The following is a 17,449-nucleotide window of genomic DNA, read 5'->3' on the forward strand; positions in this document are numbered from 1 at the left end:
GTTAGAACACACTTTAGGGAACATATTAACCCCTTCCTCGCCCTAGTGTTAACCCCTTACCTGCCAGTCACATTTACACAGTAATCGGTGCAGTTTTAAAGCACCAATCGCTGTATAAATGTGAATGGTCCCAAAATTGTCCGATATGCCCGCCGCAATGTCACGGTCACAATAAAATAAATCAAATCGCAGATCGCCGCCAATACTAGTAAAAAAAAAATGTAATAAATAAAAATGCCATAATTCTGTTACCTATTTTGTAGATGCAAGAACTTTTGCACTAACCGATCAAATACGCTTATTGCGATTTTTTTATTTACCAAAAATATGTAGAAGAATACGTATCGGTCTAAACTGAGGAAAAAAATAGTTTAAAAAAAAAAATATATATATTTATTAAATCAAAAAAAAAAAAAAAAAAAAGTGTTTCTTTAACCACTTACCCCCCGGACCATATTGCTGCCCAAAGACCAGAGACCTTTTTGCGATTCGGGACTGCGTCGCTTTAACAGACAATTGCGCGGTCGTGCGACGTGGCTCCCAAACAAAATTGGCGTCCTTTTTTTCCCACAAATAGAGCTTTCTTTTGGTGGTATTTGATCACCTCTGCGGTTTTTATTTTTTGCGCTATAAACAAAAATATAGCGACAATTTTGAAAAAAAAAATGAATATTTTTTACTTTTTGCCATAATAAATATCCCCCAAAAATATATAAAAAAACATTTTTTTTTCCTCAGTTTAGGCCGATACGTATTCTTCTATATATTTTTCGTAAAAAAAACGCAATAAGCGTTAATTGATTGGTTTGCGCAAAAGTTATAGCGTTTACAAAATAGAGGGTATTTTTATGACATTTTTATTAATATTTTTTTTTACTAGTAATGGCGGCGATCAGCGATTTTTTTTCGGTACTGTGACATTATGGCGGACACTTCGGACACTTTTGACACATTTTTGGGACCATTGGCATTTTTATAGCGATCAGTGCTATAAAAATGCATTGGATTACTATAAAAATGCCACTGGCAGTGAAGGGGTTAACACTAGGGGGTGGGGAAGGGGTTAAGTATGCCTGGGTGTGTTCTTACTGTGGGGGGGGGGGGGGGGTGTGGCCTCACTAGGGGAAACACTGATCCTCTGTTCATACATTGTATGAACAGAAGATCAGCATTTCCCCCGCTGACAGGACCGAGAGGTGTGTGTTTACACACACAGCTCCCGGTCCCCGCTCTGTAACGAGCGATCGATTGCGTGTGCCCGGCGGCGATCGCGCCCGCCGGGCACACGCACGGGAGTCGGGGGTGAGCGGGGGCGCGCGCCTCCGGCGGCGCGCACGCGCCCCTAGTGGCGGCTCGAAGAGCCGCCGTATAGCTACGGGCTCTCGCCCAGCAGAGCCGACCTGCCGCCATAGAATGACGGCGGCTGGTCGGCAAGCAGTTAAAAATTGTCGCTCTTCAAATACCACCAAAAGAAAGCTCTATTTGTGGGAAAAAAAGGGCGTCAATTTTGTTTGGGAGTCACGTTGCACGACCGCGCAATTGTCATTAAAAATGCGACAGCGCTGAAAACAAAAAATTGGTCTCCTCACCTCGAGCAATCAGAGTCACTGCAATGTTTTATTAAAAGGTATGCCTGCCCCTGACCCTGCTATGGCTGGGATCTGCTATGACCCTGGGTGTTTCTGCACCAACAAGTTCCCTTGCAATAACATTTCCAAGTCAGCCCAGAACCTTGGAAAATGAACATGCACACATGCAAGTGGCCCCCCATTACCACAAACAATATGTATGCATCCAGCACTTATAAGGTGGGTACATTACTTACCAATGCTATAAATCTGACTACCCCACCCTGTGCGCTATAACAAGTGTGTGGTTTGGTCTAAAGTAAAACTTGCTCAAACTTGAGTAATTCAAACTAAGCGTATGATGGAGAAAGCATAATTAAAGGGTACCTTCAGTGAAAACTAAAATGAAAAGTAACAGGATCAGCGGATGTATAAGTAGCTGAAGTTAACGCAAGTCTCAAAATTTTCCTGTTGACTCCCACCTTCAGAATCTTCCGAATGGCAACTTGGTCCACATTAAAGGGACCGATAGAGAGGGTAGAGAAGAAGGGAGGGGCAGGAGCAAACTTAAAATTTACAGAATATGTTGTGCTGTATGTACAACTTTAGCTACCTATACCTCCGATTATGATCAGTGAGCACTCAGACTGGAAGGGGAACAAGAAGCACCCCAGATGACGACATTTCTAGTCGAAATGCGTCAGTGGGACCCATCCACAACATTGTTTTTGGTACCATAACATCTGACAAGCCTATGATGAGAGTTTAACATGCAAGTTTTATCCTACTTTTAATAAACAATACTGTTCATGCGGTATCACGCCATGCAAGTTCTTTTCAATATTTCTTGCATAGCACGTGGTTACCGAGCCTCTATGAAGTTATCATTAACACTGATTTGGGATCATCAAGTCAATTAGCCGTTTGGATCCAGGACCAGCCGTTTAGATCAGGGTGATCAATACAAGCCTTTGGTGACTTGGGCGGTATATACCTTCCTTAGTCATTTATATTTGGTAAGCCCCCTTTTCTACCATTGGTGGTGGCACTTCTGTCAAGCTGTTGTTCCATCTTCAATATCTCCTTATGGTGAAGCCATCTTTATCCACATTTATTTGGACTCTAGTCACTTCATGGACTTTCCTGTGGTGAAGTCACCCTCATTTCTATTCCAGTCACTTTATGCTTTTTCTCAAGTCTTTGTTTATATTTGCAAGCCTTCACTATATGTTGGCACACTAATATGTTTAGCAAGATCACGTGGTGACACTTTAAGTCATGTATCAATATATGTAGATTTGGTTTGTTATCTTTACATGTGGGTTCTTTCCATATCTTTACACAGGTATTAGCGATACATTATTCCAATTTACCTTATTTACTCTATTCCAAAGTTGTGTGGCGGCTTATATTTGTATTATACACAGTGCAGTTTATTCTTTATATTTTTTCATTTTAATTTAACAGCCTGTTTTTCTAAAAGGTTTATAATGCGATCTTAACTTTCCCAGTTAGATTATTTTCTCTGGTCTACAGCCACCTTAAAGTACAAAGCGCTAGTAAGCAGGCAAGGTTTTAACACACATCAATGAGATCATAAAACAAATTCCTGTCCAAAACAATCTGTGTCAATAGCGGGAAGCATTGGTTTTTAATATCCTACTATAACAGAGTGAAGCAAGGATTTAGTTCTTTCTATACGTTTACTAAATCAGACCAAAGCATGAATCTAGCTCTAGACTGATGTTGAATGTAACTTTTACTATACCAAACAAAAGCATGGGTCAAGTTCTTAATAAACAGTTAATAGAATATTCTACTTACTCCTTTTGTCCAGTGTCAGCACTGTTCCCGGAAGCCTCAGATACCACAGAGATTCCAGAAGGAGAGTGCCCATCGGTCAGGCCTACGGAGGGTAAACTTGGAGAAAAGCAGAGTCCATACGGTTCCAGATTCAAAGCTGTGAGAAACAGCCAGCAGAAAAACTCAGTTACTAAGTCAGTATTTGCGGTTTGTGGGTAAGGCCATAAAAAGTTCAAGCATCAATTGCAACTACATGAATTTAACAACCTTCCAGCTGTCAGAGGTACTTGCCATCACTCACTGACGTTTACTAGTGAATTGAAAGGAATTGTAAGAAGCTGAGAGTTGAAGCAGATACACACAACAGCAGTGGTGCTGGACATTGATTTGTACATAGTACAAATGTGGCAGCTGCTGCTGTTTACACGCACTGTGCGCGTGCAGCATTCACCCGCAGGTAAGAATACACAGATTGTTGCAGGTGGCCACCTCTGTAATTGTAGCATTGGAAACAGATTTTTATGATCTGAGAGACTGAACAGTTTCACAATGAAAGCAGCTAGAAATACGAAGCCTCATAACAATTATGAAAACAAATACAGCATAGTCCTCTGATGTAAGGGTTATATTTGCAACCAACTGTTCTTGCCTTGTCAGAATGGGAGAGGGCCCACAATCATATCTATTGAGAGTTACAAGTGGATTTAACCCATGAACCAAACAGATGATACAGTACATCGTTAGCTGGGAAACTGTTAAAATTAAAGTGACTGTAAATGCTCTTTTTAAAAAAATAAAATAAAATCATGTTATACTTGCGTGTTCTGTGCAATGGTTTTGCACAGAGCAGCCCGATATTTCGCTTCTTGGGTCGCCTGTCGGCACTCCTGGCTCCCCCCTCTTGCCTAGTGCCTCCATAGCAAGCTCACCATCGTTCCCACCTCCTCCTCACTGGCTGTAATTGACAGAAGAGGGAGCCAATGTCTCCCGCTGCTTTCTTCAAGCCAATAAGGAGAGAGAGAAGGCAGAGTCATTGCTCTTGGGCACAATGTTGGGTTGTGAATGGGCTCAGGTAAGTAAAGGGGGTGCTGGGGGGGGGGGGGGGAGCTGCATGTAGAGGGTTTTTTACCTTAATGCAGAGAATGTATTAAAAGGTAAACACCTTCTGCCTTTAGAGCCACTTTAATATGGCAAGCCAAGTAGGTTAATCACATATAAAATGTTCACTTTGTGTATACCCTTTTCCCGGGATAGCTTTTCTTCTTGGCGCTGGTGATGAGGCTTATATGGTGCTGCCCCTTTACTAAGAGCTTCGGCCACAAATCCATCCAGAAAAGAAAGAGAGGCATCAACCTGCAAAAATAAAAACATTGACATATATAAAGCACAATCGCACCCTAACTCAATGGGTGTGGGTCAGTTCCATATGAGTATTTTATAAAATTTAAACCAAGGTTTTATGATTTTTTTTTTTTACTATTAATATTAGTAGTGGAGTGATATACAGCATTAGCTATCAATTGATGCTTTTACTAGATATATAAAATCATTGTTCTAGAAATAGTTACAACTGTAGAAATGACAGCATATTTAGCACCTTACAGTGTACAAAAGTGCAGGTGAAAGGGTGACAACACAGGAGAGAAATTAGGAAACAAAGACACGGTTTTGTAATGCAATGCCCTTAGTATCTGTTTTACAAAGCTGACTTGGCCCTTTAAGTTCATTACAATCCAAGTTACACTTGTTTGTTTAAAGATGGAAACCAAGTATTTTAATCTCTTATTTACCGATAAGTCTTCACAGCTGGAGTTCAGTGGAAAAAGCCTCAGTATTAGCTGTGCATCCTCCCACAGAGCTTTTAATTCGCAAGCCTGTTGCCTTATTCCTGTGTCCAGACAGGTAGAGAATTCTTGGATTAGTGTATCCACTAATGAGCAATGGGGAGTGACTGCAGCCAGCTTTGTTATTGCCGCCATAATCCAGGCCTTAGTTTCAGAGGTAACTGAGCCTTGAAAGAGCATGTCATACAGTTTTCTCATCACAGATTCTGTAGAGATGTGCTTGGCAAGGTAGGCATATTCACCCAGCACCTGTATACAAAAAAAAAAAAAAAGATTTGAAATAAAAGAAAAAAATTCAGTAGCATATTTAAACATGTACCACCAATTAAAAACTTTGTATGCACATCTTGCGCAAAGTGGACAAGCAAATAACATTTACTGATGAAATGTAGAGGAAAGGTAAAGGAAATAAGTCTTTCCAATGTATTTTTCTAAATGACCTTGCACACGCCAACAGTGGAATTTGACAATGAATGTGGGGGCTGAAAAATGAGGCATGCTTTCTTCAATCGTTAACCTCCACCCAAAACTAAAGTGATCGCTTTTGATAGTGGCCTCTTTATTTTCTGGTTGACGTTCATTTAAAACAGAAGTAAACCCTAAATGAATGACACTTGTTGAAGTAAAACCACATGCAGCATATATTGGCAATATACTTTCAAAGTGATTTTAAAGCATTCTTTTAAAAAATAAAAACAAAACAACATACATGTCGCACTTACCTCCACTGTGCAGCTCGCTTTGCACAGAGGGGCCCCCGATCCTCGACTTCTGGGGTCCCCTGGCAGCTCTCTTCCGCATCAGATAACCCCCTAGGAGAAGCGCTCTCCCAGGGGGTTACCTTGTGGGCGCGCTCCCGAGTCCAGCATTTGCGTCCATAGACACAAATGCCGGACTCGGCCCCGGTCATTGGATTTGATTGACAGCAGTGGGAGACAATGGCTACACTATCAATCTATCCAATCAACAGTCGGGACCCCGTGCAGAGAGGAGACAGCGCATCTCCTCCGAGTGAATTCCAGGGCTCAGGTAAGTAGAATGGGGGGGTGGGGGCAGTGACTGCTAGAAAGTGGTCCCCTCTTATTAGAACACAATAGCTCAGCGGAAAGATTGCTATACTAACAATTAAATTGTTTGCACAGAATCTTCTCCCGAACTCTTATTATTTTTCTTTCTGCCTGATAGATTGAAAAAAAATAAAAAAATAAAACTGATAGTGTGTACCAGGCTTTAGTCTCCCCCAGATTAAAAAGTGCTGCTATCCAAAAAGGTGTCTGCTTTACTACTCTATCCAGAATGTAGACACCCTAAACTTGCCCATAGATGGGTTGAAATTTGGATGGTTCAGCAGGGAAAGGACAAATCCTGATGGATTGACGTCTGTCCAACAACCAACAGGACTTTTGGAAAACTTTTGTCGATCATCAAGCCGCTGATCATTGTAGAGAGGATTCTTCCATTCACCTCATGTGTGGATGGGGGAATTTTTATTTATTTATTTTTTATTACTCCCCCCCCCCCCCCCCCCAACCAGCCCTCTCTGGCTAATCGAAAAAAGGATGCATTTATAGCCAGCCTAAGAAAAGAAGTGTGCCTACTGACCGAATCAACAAGGGGAAAAAAAAATAAAACAAACTAAAATGTAGAAACCACATCGAAAGATTGGTAAACTGCAATATATTCCATTTTTGTTTGAGCTTAAAGTGGAGTTCCACCCAGAAATATAATATTTGGGACCTTTCAGGGGGAGGCATCTGTCAAATCCAAGTATTTTCTCCCACTTCCGGCGAAAGAGCGCCACACATTGTGCGGCGAACTACGCTATGTCTGGCCCCTCCTCCCCAGCCAACCCCCCCCAGCTGTATTTTGGGAGACACAAAGGTTCAAGAAAACAGCAGGGACCAATGACTCACGCATGCACAATAGGGAACCAGGAGTGAAGCCGGAAGTCTTCACTGCCAGTTCCCTTACTAGGAATGGCGACAGCAGCACCTGTGAGCCGATCCAAAGATCGGCTTCGGGTGCCGACATTGTGGTCTCCCTGGACAGGTAAGTGTCTATATAATAAATGTCAGCCGCTACAGTATTTGTAGCTGCTGACTTTTAATACATTTTTCCCCAGGCGGAACTCTACTTTAAAGCGGAGGTTCACCCATGGAGAACACATTTTCCCCTTAGCTTGATGCTCGTTTTTTCTAGGGGAATCGGCTATTTGTTTTAAAATATGACCTGTACTTACCGTTTACGAGATGTATCCTCTCCGTCGCTTCCGGGTATGGGCTGCGGGACTGGGCGTTCCTTCTTGATTGACAGTCTTCCGAGAGGCTTCCGACGGTCGCATCCATCGCGTCACAATTTTCCGAAAGAAGCCGAACGTCGGTGCGCAGGCGCAGTATAGAGCCGCACCGACGTTCGGCTTCTTTCGGCTACGAGTGACGCGATGGATGCGACCGTCGGAAGCCTCTCGGAAAACTGTCAATCAAGAAGGAACGCCCGCTCCCGAAGACCCATACCCGGAAGCGACGGAGAAGATGCATCTCGAAAACGGTAAGTACAGGTCATATTTTAAAACAAATAGCCGATTCCCCTAAAAAAAACGAGCATGAAGCTAAGGGGGGGGGAAAAAAAAAAAAAACGAATTGGGTGAACTCCCGCTTTAATACCACTTTAATGCATGCTGTATATTAAATAATACAGAAATAGGCAAATAAGACAGGCAACCTCATTTCATTGGAAGAACACTACCTAAAACTAAACTCACGATTTTAATTAAATAAATCCACAAGTAATTAAAGCAGCATGCCGTTACCACATTTTCTGTAAGCAGATTTAAAAGTTCTGTGATTTGAGAAACTAGAAAATGCTGTCGGACTGATTTGGAAAATCCTTTGCTAGCAAGTAAAGAGAGTATAATTAGAAGTTAGCCAGTGTGAAACAGCCAATTTACATGGCTGCTCCGAAGCGAGCAGCCCGGCCTTTGAATAGGAAATGCTAATGTCTGCTCCAAGTTCCCCCTCACAAAGACAGGCTTTTCACTAAGATCTTTCTTACCCAGCTGATAACCTGTAGGAAGCGCTGGGGATAATGCACATTCTCCATTTCCAGTAAGGCAAGATAAGACTGTACTGCATACAGCCTCAGCTGTCCATCTTCCTTTTCATCAGCAAATCCTGCAGAGATGAAAAATTACATTTTAAACAGAAAGAGTACCCGCTGGACAAAAGGGACCAAAATAAAACTTCCCTCACCGTTTGAAAATTTAAAATCATCAGGCGGAGGATATTATACTGAAGATTGTATGTGCATGGGGGTGCACAGAGGAACAGTTCACATTACCCTTATATCAACTCTGCTGTATCAGTCCTTTATAATTTAGCTAGATAACACAAAACAGCAGCAAAGGCTCAGGGGAGAAATACAAAACTAAAAAGGCATGGAACAAACGCTCATGAAATAGAGCCGCTTTTTAATATACATTGAATTACAATGTAAAATACAGTACTAATATTTCAAGCTAATGTACACCTACCTGCTAAAGAGGCTGGCAGAAAGAATATAGTGCAGTCATTCATTATGGTTACCTTTTCGTTTATTACCTTTTGGATATCCTACATTTATTTTTTTCCTAAAATCACTTAAAAGGGGGTTGTGAAGGCTCGTGTTTTTTCACAAGCCCCCCCTCCTTTTTTTTATACCCGAGCCCCGAATTTCCATGGGCGTGTCCCCGCCGTCCTTCTCTCCACAGAGTCCGGCTTTGATTAATTGCACAGATTGATAGAAGTGCAGCAATTGGCTCCCGCTGCTGTCAATTAAATCCAATAATGCGGGTGCTGAAGCCGAGTCATACACTCCGTGTCCATGGACGCCGAGTGTATGGCGCGCGCAGCAAGGTAACACCCTTGGAAAATCGCTTCTCCTAGGGGGTTATCTAATGTGGGGAGGAGCCGCCGAGGGCCCCCAGAAGAGGAGGAGGAGGGTCGGGGCCACCATAACACCACAAAGCTTTAGTATCACTTTAATGTTACCCTCTCTTTGTCCAAATGGTCCTCTTTATGTGCTTTAACTATGGTTGCCAAGTAATTCTATTCATATACCACAGCAGACAATACACACGCACACATACAAAAAACACATACAGTGCATCCGTGAAATATTTACAGCACTACACTTTTTCCCACATTTTGTTATCTTACAACCTCATTCCAAAGTGGATTTAAGCCCCCCCCCCCCCCCCAGAGCTGACCACGATTATGGCTGGCGAGCCATGATACTATAGTCAGAATATGTGTCTGCATCATCCGCAGCTCTCCTCTGTGCCAGTCTTCATCCCCCCCCCCCCCCTATCTCCTACACTCCCAACCCCACTCCTACCCCCCTCCTCTCATACAGACTTTATTGATTGCAAATCGGCACTGCACGGCCAGTGTCGAAGATCACAGATTACCACCACAACTGCTGCTGCTGACCGCTGCTCTGCAGAAAGCCGGTAGTGACGTGCGTCGACGGCGTCAACCCAGAAACGAGTCGACGCAGAATCAGTCAGAGGAGGAGGGATAAATAGCCTTCAGACTCCTTCAAATACAGGCTAGCCTGCGGCCAGCCTTCAAAAACGTATTGCTCTTGGATCTGCTTCTTAGTAGTCCCTGTGTGGGCCGGTAGAGGGAGAGATGCGCGCATATGTGTATGCGTGCACATGCAGTACGGAGGGGCCTGCAAGTGACTTGAGCATCGCGAGTTGTGGGCGTCTTAGGTGACCGTAAGTGGTGGGTGTAACACAAACACACCCGCACTTCCTGGACGCGTCCCCTGCTCGCATGGAGAGGCGCTGCGAGTGGCCGGAAGTGGTGGGTGAAACGCAGGAACACCCACACTTCCTGGCTATGGTATAGCGTGCGTTCCATCTGGCGAATCTGGGTTCCCACATCATGCATATTGGATGGCATTCACCTGCCCGGCAAGATTGCGCACCCCCCCTCCTCCTACTGAGTTATGGAGAGAGAGCTATGGAGGCAAGATCGTGCCTTATATTTGGGGAGACCCGTATCCACAGGAATCCCAGTATGAGATTTGGCTCACAATTGGGGGGATATACCCTTACCAATCCCAGTGCAATACATATAAATGTTTTTTGATGATACAGTGGGGCAAAAAAGTATTTAGTTAGCCATCAATTGTGCAAGTTCTCCCACTTAAAAAGATGAGAGGCTTGTAATTGTCATCATAGGTATACCTCAACTATGAGAGACAAAATTTGGAAACAAATCCAGACAATCACATCGACTGATTTGGAAAAAAAATTTTGGCAGATTATGGTGGACAATAAGTATTTGGTCAATATCAAAAGTTCATCTCAATACTTTGTTATATATCCTTTTTTGTTTTCTGCAAGTCTTCACAAGATTGTCACACACTGTTGCTGGTATGTTGGCCCATTCCTCCATACAGATCTCCTCTAGAGCTGTGATGTTTTGGGGCCGTCGCAGGGCAACACAGACTTTCAACTCCCTCCTAAAGGTTTTCTATGGGGTTGAGATCTGGAGTCTGACTAGGCCACTCCAGGACCTTGAAATGCTTCTTACAAAGCCACTCCTTCGTTGCCCGGGCGGTGTGTTTGGGATCATTGTCATGCTGAAAGACCCAGCCACGTTTCATCTTCAATGCCCTTGCTGATGGGAGGAGGTTTGCACTCAAAAATCTCACGATACATGGCCCCATTTATTCTTTCATGTACATGGATCAGTCGTCCTGTTCCCTTTGCAGAGAAACAGCCCCAAAGAATGATGTTGCCACCCCCATGCTTCAGACGGTATGGTGTTCTTTGGTTGCAACTCAGCATTCTCTCTCATCCAAACACGACGAGTTGTGTTTCTACCGAAGAGTTCTACTTTGGCTTCATCTGACCATATGACATTCTCCCAATCCTCTTCTGGAACATCCAAATGCTCTCTAGCAAACCTCAGAAAGGCCCGAACATGAACAGTCTTAAAGCGGAGGTTCACCCAAAAATCAACTTTCTGCCATTAGATCCAGCATACTGCTGACATCTACAGTATGCCGTTTTTTTTTTTTTGTACTTATCGTTTTATCAGCCGTTGTTATCTGGCTCCGAGCGGGGATTTCAGCAGGGAATAGGCGTTCCTAAGCCAAGCGGATTTGATTGACGGGCTGCTAAAGCACGTCACGCCTTCTGAAAATACCCGAGGTGACACTCGGGTGTTTACCGCGCCTGTACCTGCCGTGTAGAGCTGACTGCGCAGGCGCCGTAAACACTCGAGTGTCACTTCGGGTATTTTCGGAAGCAGCTTTAGCAGCCCATCAATCAAATCCGCTTGGCTTAGGAACGCCTATTCCCCGCTGAAATCCCCGCTCGGAGCCGGATAACAACGGCTGATAAAACGATAAGTACACCAAAAAAAAAAAAACAGCATACTGCAGATGTCAGCAGTATGCTGGATCTAATGGCAGAAAGTTGATATTTGGGTGAACCCCCGCTTTAAGCAGGGGGACACGTCTGGCACTGCAGGATCAGAGTCCCTGGTGGTGTAGTGCGTTACTGATGGTAGCCTTTGTCACGTTGGTCCCAGCTCTCTGCAGGTCATTCACTAGGTCCCCCCGTGTGGTTCTGGGATTTTTGCTCACCGTTCTTGTGATCATTTTGACCCCACGGGGTGAGATCTTGCGTGGAGCCCCAGATCGAGGGACATAATCAGTCGTCTTGTAGGTCTTCCATTTTCTAATTATTGCTCCCACAGTTCATTTCTTCACACCAAGTGGCTTGCCTATTGCAGATTCAGTCTTCCCAGCCTGGTTCAGGTCTACAATTTTGTTTCTGGTGTCCTTCGACAGCTCTTTGTTCTTAACCATAGTGGAGTTTGGAGTGTGACTGGGTCTGCTGCACAAAGAAGGTTTGTTGCATAGAATGCATGAATGTAAAAAAACCTTGAGCCTTTACAACCACTTTAAGGTATGGGCTGTCATGCATATACCTTTGCCTTAATACAAACATAATTTACTAAATCAGAGAATGTCCTTAAAAGATTCAGTAATATTTGATTTTCTAGTACCACATACATTTTGTATTAATGGGATCATTCCTATTTGACAATTCCACCAAAGTTGGTGAATACTTTTTCATTTAATGGCTCCAGGGTTTCTTTTAATCTCATGTTAGTCATAAAAGAAAAAGGAGTCGCACAAGTTCAATAAAAAAGGTCCTGCATACAATTGCCCACAATTTAAAGAATTCAAAAGACTGCATCAAAGCTGGGTTCCCACTATTGCGAATTGGGTGCGGGTTTCCTCGCATCCAATTTGCATTGCAGGAGATTGTTCCCTGCCCTCTATGGAGCTGGTTCACACATCTCCGGAGCAGCTATGGCACAAATTGCACAGGAGTCCTGTGCTTCTTTTGGCCCGTTTCAGGTCAAATTTCAGCCCAAAAGTTGAGCTGAAAAATCGCACATGAAAACGGTGAATGGAGACTCACCAGACTCCTGCTGTGAGCCGCTGAGTGTTCCAGTGTGAACCCAGCTTAAAATATTTTATTAATGTTTGTCAATCCTAACACATTTACCATTTGCCCACTGAAGTTACAGCTATTATTCCTGATGTCTTACCTTCAGCTAGGAGTCGAAGGAAGTTGTTGGGAATGTCTGGGTGTACCATATCTCCTCCAATAGAAAATACAATATTCATGGTCTCTACAAACCACTGATTGTTTGGAGAGTATGTGAGAGGAGTGTCAAGGAAAAAAGTCCAATCATTTGACAAACATTATGAATTACTGTGGAATACTGCAACCTGTATGGCAAAATTTCAACTGAAAGTGAAGATGAGCTAGTTTAACATGCCAGTGCTTTCTTTGTGAATAAGGAGACATCTGGCTGTTTCCGTGCACAGATCAGCCAGAGAGAAAGCACTAATACCAGCAGAATGGCTGCACTTAAGGTATAGTCAACTATTAGTATGCTTGGAGACCCAGTACTTAAGCTTACAACTAGAATTTACACTTTTTTTGCCTGCATTCAAACCTGAGCAGAGCATATTCCTGGTGATTTTGAAGCATTTCTTCCGGGCACAATACGGGGTTTTTTTTTTTTTTTTTTTACACGTTCTCAAGCTTCAGGAGTTTGTTTCCTTAGCTGGGCAAGGGGAGGAGAGTAACTCTATAGAAGGCGAGGAATTCTTCAGGCACTAAAAATGCATGTAAAAACCCCATGACAAGGGCAAAAAGTGACTGAGTGTGTACAGGGAGAATTAGAAAAAAAAATGGGATTCTACAGAGGAAGGTGTACAGAAAAAAACACTCATGTGTTAATGGGAACTTTGAGATTTGCAACTTGATACTTTCACTACTCACAAATGGATGAAGCATTTACTTTATGTCCACAGTTATCATTTGAAGGTGTGACACAAACATTATTTGGGTTTCTGACTACAGGCATACCCCACTTTTAAGTACACAATGAGTTTTTTTTTTTACTATCGCTGGAAAATGCAAAATCAGGCTCACTTCTGCATATAAACCAATGAGCTTCCAGGTTTTATTACCAGGCTTAATTGAACAAGCTGGGGTTAGAAGCTCATTGTTTTTTTATGCAGAAGTGAGCCTGGTTTTGCATTTTCCAGCGATGGTAAAACCTTGTGTACTTAAAAGTGGGGTATGCCTGTATATTGCTGCTCAAGGTTGCATAAGGTTATTTTTTTAACCTTGATTCATAAAATGCATTGGAGGGGGGGGGCTTCCTACCTTTACAACCACAAGCCAACGAATCGAAGGTTGTTATAATCCTAACCAGGTAAATTGGGTCAGATTTACCAAAAAAAAAAAAACTGGAGAGTGATGAATCTGGTGAAGCTTTGCATGGTGGCCAAAAAGCTTCTAACTTTGGCGTGTTAAAGTAAGCTTTGACAAAAAAAAAAAAAAAACACTAAAAGCCAACTGATTTCTATGCAGAGCCTCACTAGATATTAGTAAATCAACCCCATAGAGTCCATGGGTACAACTTGCAATCAGTTTATCAATACTCTATAATTACTACAGAATACATAAACTCAAACATAATTATGTACAATACTACTCGCAAAAGGTCACCCAATATAGATTATGGGGTCCAGGAACATTAGGTCCTGGAGGGAGTGGGCAATCCTGACCAATAATTATTGGTACCCAAGATCTGGTAGACTCCTGACCAGTGTACAAACATACAAGGCTGAATGGTACAAAAGTGTAGGAGTATAAAATATGTCCTTGTTCAAAAGGATGGGGTGTGTTTAACTTGACTAGTGACAAAATACACTTGCAGAATAAATATATTTGTAACACTTTAAAATAATCAAATTTTGTTGCTTTGCAGACTGAAATGAAGACAGTTTGTTTTATCCATGCAACTTAGAACATCCAAGTGAAAGATTGAACACCAACATGTCAGAAAAAAAATTAAATACGAAAACCGCCGAGTTGGAAAAAAGATCTCTCACTTATGACATTTTTTTGTTGAACCACCCTTTGCGTTAAAAGTGATTATAAAGGCTTATCTTTTTTGTTTCTCTAAAAATAACAAACATGTTATACTTACCTGCTCTGTTGCAGTGGATTTGCACAGAGCAGTCTGGCTCCTCCCAGTGCCCCCACAACAAGCAGCTTGCTATGGGGCACCCGAGCAGAGTCACAGCTTCCTGTGTCCATTTATTCAGTCACTGAGCACCGATTCAGCCCGGCCCCCCTCACTCTCTCTTCCGATTGGCTTAACTAACTTTGATTGACAACAGTGGCGCTACTGTTGTGTCCCAGCCAATTAGGAGAAAAGTCCCAGATGGCCGAGGAACTCGTGGACATCGCTGGAGAGAGATGGGGCTCAGGTAAGTATTTGGGGGTGCTCGGCCGGCTTCTGCACACAGAAGGCTTTATTTCAGGATGCAAAAGCAACAAAATGATGATTTAAAAAAAAAAAAAGGGGGGGGGGATTATTTTCTATACCCACTGTAGGGGTCTATTGGAATGAACCACAGTGCCTAGCAAGGAGAAGTATTATCAGATATCCAGAAGTGTTGGATATCTGTGGCACCAGGAGATTTTTAGGAAAGCAATGTTTCACCACACGGTCTATCAAATAAATAGATAAAAGGCTTCTTTTACAGTAGGCTGCTGTCAATTCTCCTGGCAACTGGCTTGATCTTTGAGGCAGAACAGTAAAGGACAGGCATTACACTTTTATGCAGGAAGCACAACCTGCAAAAGAAGAAAAAAAAAAGAAAATATGGCCGTCATATGTACATTTAGTATACTGAAGTTTTAGATAAAATACCCTCTAGGAAGCATTTGGAGGAGGTGTTAGCCTGGAAAGCAGAAAACACTGGGTCACACACACTGTTAACTGAAAGGCTTGGATTTACATAATTATCAATGCACAATAATCAGGATGAATACAGCACAAGAATCATCAGGAAATTAAGCCATTTAAGCCACCTACCATTCGCGTTTTCAGCTCTTTGGCTTTACAAAACAGCTAAGGAGGTACTACACTAGAGAAAAGAGGAACATCCACTACATATAAAAGCCATTTTCTCTAAAATAAACACGCCTTCCAAATAGATTCAGAAGAATAAGACTGATTAATCTGGTCTCTTGTAAAATCAATACATGTTGTACATACAAAAAAAAGGATATTTTTCTGCCAAATCTGCTATTTTCCCAACCAAGGCGATAATTGCATATTCATCCTTGCTTTCTTTCAAATATTCTAACATTTTCTGTACAATAACGGTGACATTCTGTTCATTGGTAATTCGATAGAGGAGTTCCAGTGTCTGTATGAAAAAGAAAAAAAAAATAAAGTTAAAAAATAACTTTGAAATGGGAGAACGGGCTCCCTCCACAGCACATGGAAGACTTGAGCCTACTATGTTACTATCATGCCGCATACACACCATCACTTTATGTGATGAAAAAAAACGACATTTTCTGTGAAGTAAAAAAACGACGTTTTTGAAACTTAAATTTTCAAAGACGAAGTTGCCTACACACCATAATTTTTCTCACAATGCTCTAGCAAAGCGAGGTTACGTTCACCACGTTTTTCCATTGAAGCTCGCTTCATAAGTAGCTTCTGGGCATGCGCGGGTGTAAAAACGTCGTTTTAAACAACGTTTTTTGCTACACACGGTCAATTTCTGTGAAGTAAAAAACGACTTTTTGAAAAACGACACATAAAATTGAAGCATGCTTCAATTTTTTTTTGTCGTTTTTCAGAAGACATAAAACAAAGTTTTCCCCCCACACACGGTCATTTAAAGTGACGTTTTTAAAAACGTTATTTTTTTTCATCACATAAAGTGATGGTGTGTATGCGGCATCAGGTGTAAATTCAGGATAAAACAGGGAAACAAAGTAACTGCATGTTAAACTGGACAGCAAATACTGAAACAGAAACAACTTTGAATGAATGGCAAGCACTAATAAATTGTGTCCTTCTGTAATATACTGTACATATACAACCCCAATTCCAAAATAGTTAGGACTTTGTATAAAAATCTACATAAAAAAAAAAAAAAAAAAAAAAAAAAAAAGCAAGGATTTGCAAATCTCATAAACCCACATTTTATGCACAATAGAAAACATATGAAGTCTTTAAACTGATAAAATGTACCATTTTAAAAATAAGGTTATTTTGAAATTGATGGCAGCAACAAGTCTCAAAAAAGTTGGGGCAAGGCAACAAAAAGCTGGCAAAGTAAATGGTACTAACAAGAAAGCGCTTGAAGAACATTTTAAAACAAAATTAGGTTGCCAACAGGTCAGTGACAAGATTGGGTATACAAAAGGGCACACGGTCGGACAAAACCGATGAGAATGGTCCGACGGACCGTTTTCATCGGTTCACCGCTGAAGTGGCCTGGCGGCCTGATATGTGTACACACCGTCGTTCCAAAAACCGATCGGGTCAGAACACGGTGACGTCAAACACACGACGTGCTGAATAAAACAAAGTTCAATGCTTCCAAGCATGCGTCGACTTGATTCTGAGCATGCGCGGGGTTTGAACCGATGCTTTTCTGTACTAACCATCGGTTTGGTCCTATGGGGCAGCGGTCCATCGGTTCGGTTTTGAAGCATGTTTTACAATTTTGGACCGAAGGAAAACAGACCGATGCACACGGTCGGTTTGGTCCGATGAAACTGAACTTCGGTTCATTCTCATCGGTTCGGTCCGACCGTGTGTACGGGGCCTTAGA

General features: G+C 42.3%; 1 protein-coding gene across 2 annotated transcripts in view; it reads right to left on the reverse strand.

Annotated features, from left to right (window-relative positions):
• AP4E1 (adaptor related protein complex 4 subunit epsilon 1) overlaps positions 1-17,449 on the reverse strand; it is an 81,763-nt gene that overhangs the window by 21,946 nt on the left and 42,368 nt on the right. For both annotated transcript variants that reach the window (XM_040342679.1, XM_040342680.1), the window contains exons 11-16: positions 15,885-16,024; positions 12,832-12,944; positions 8,267-8,385; positions 5,162-5,464; positions 4,610-4,724; positions 3,393-3,528 (exon numbers count right to left, since the gene is read on the reverse strand). In XM_040342679.1, the coding sequence (XP_040198613.1) occupies positions 3,393-3,528; positions 4,610-4,724; positions 5,162-5,464; positions 8,267-8,385; positions 12,832-12,944; positions 15,885-16,024 (926 nt within the window). The remainder of the gene's footprint in view (positions 1-3,392; positions 3,529-4,609; positions 4,725-5,161; positions 5,465-8,266; positions 8,386-12,831; positions 12,945-15,884; positions 16,025-17,449) is intronic.

Source organism: Rana temporaria, chromosome 3 (genome assembly GCF_905171775.1).
Source record: "Rana temporaria chromosome 3, aRanTem1.1, whole genome shotgun sequence".
Classification (NCBI taxonomy): Eukaryota; Metazoa; Chordata; class Amphibia; order Anura; family Ranidae; genus Rana; species Rana temporaria.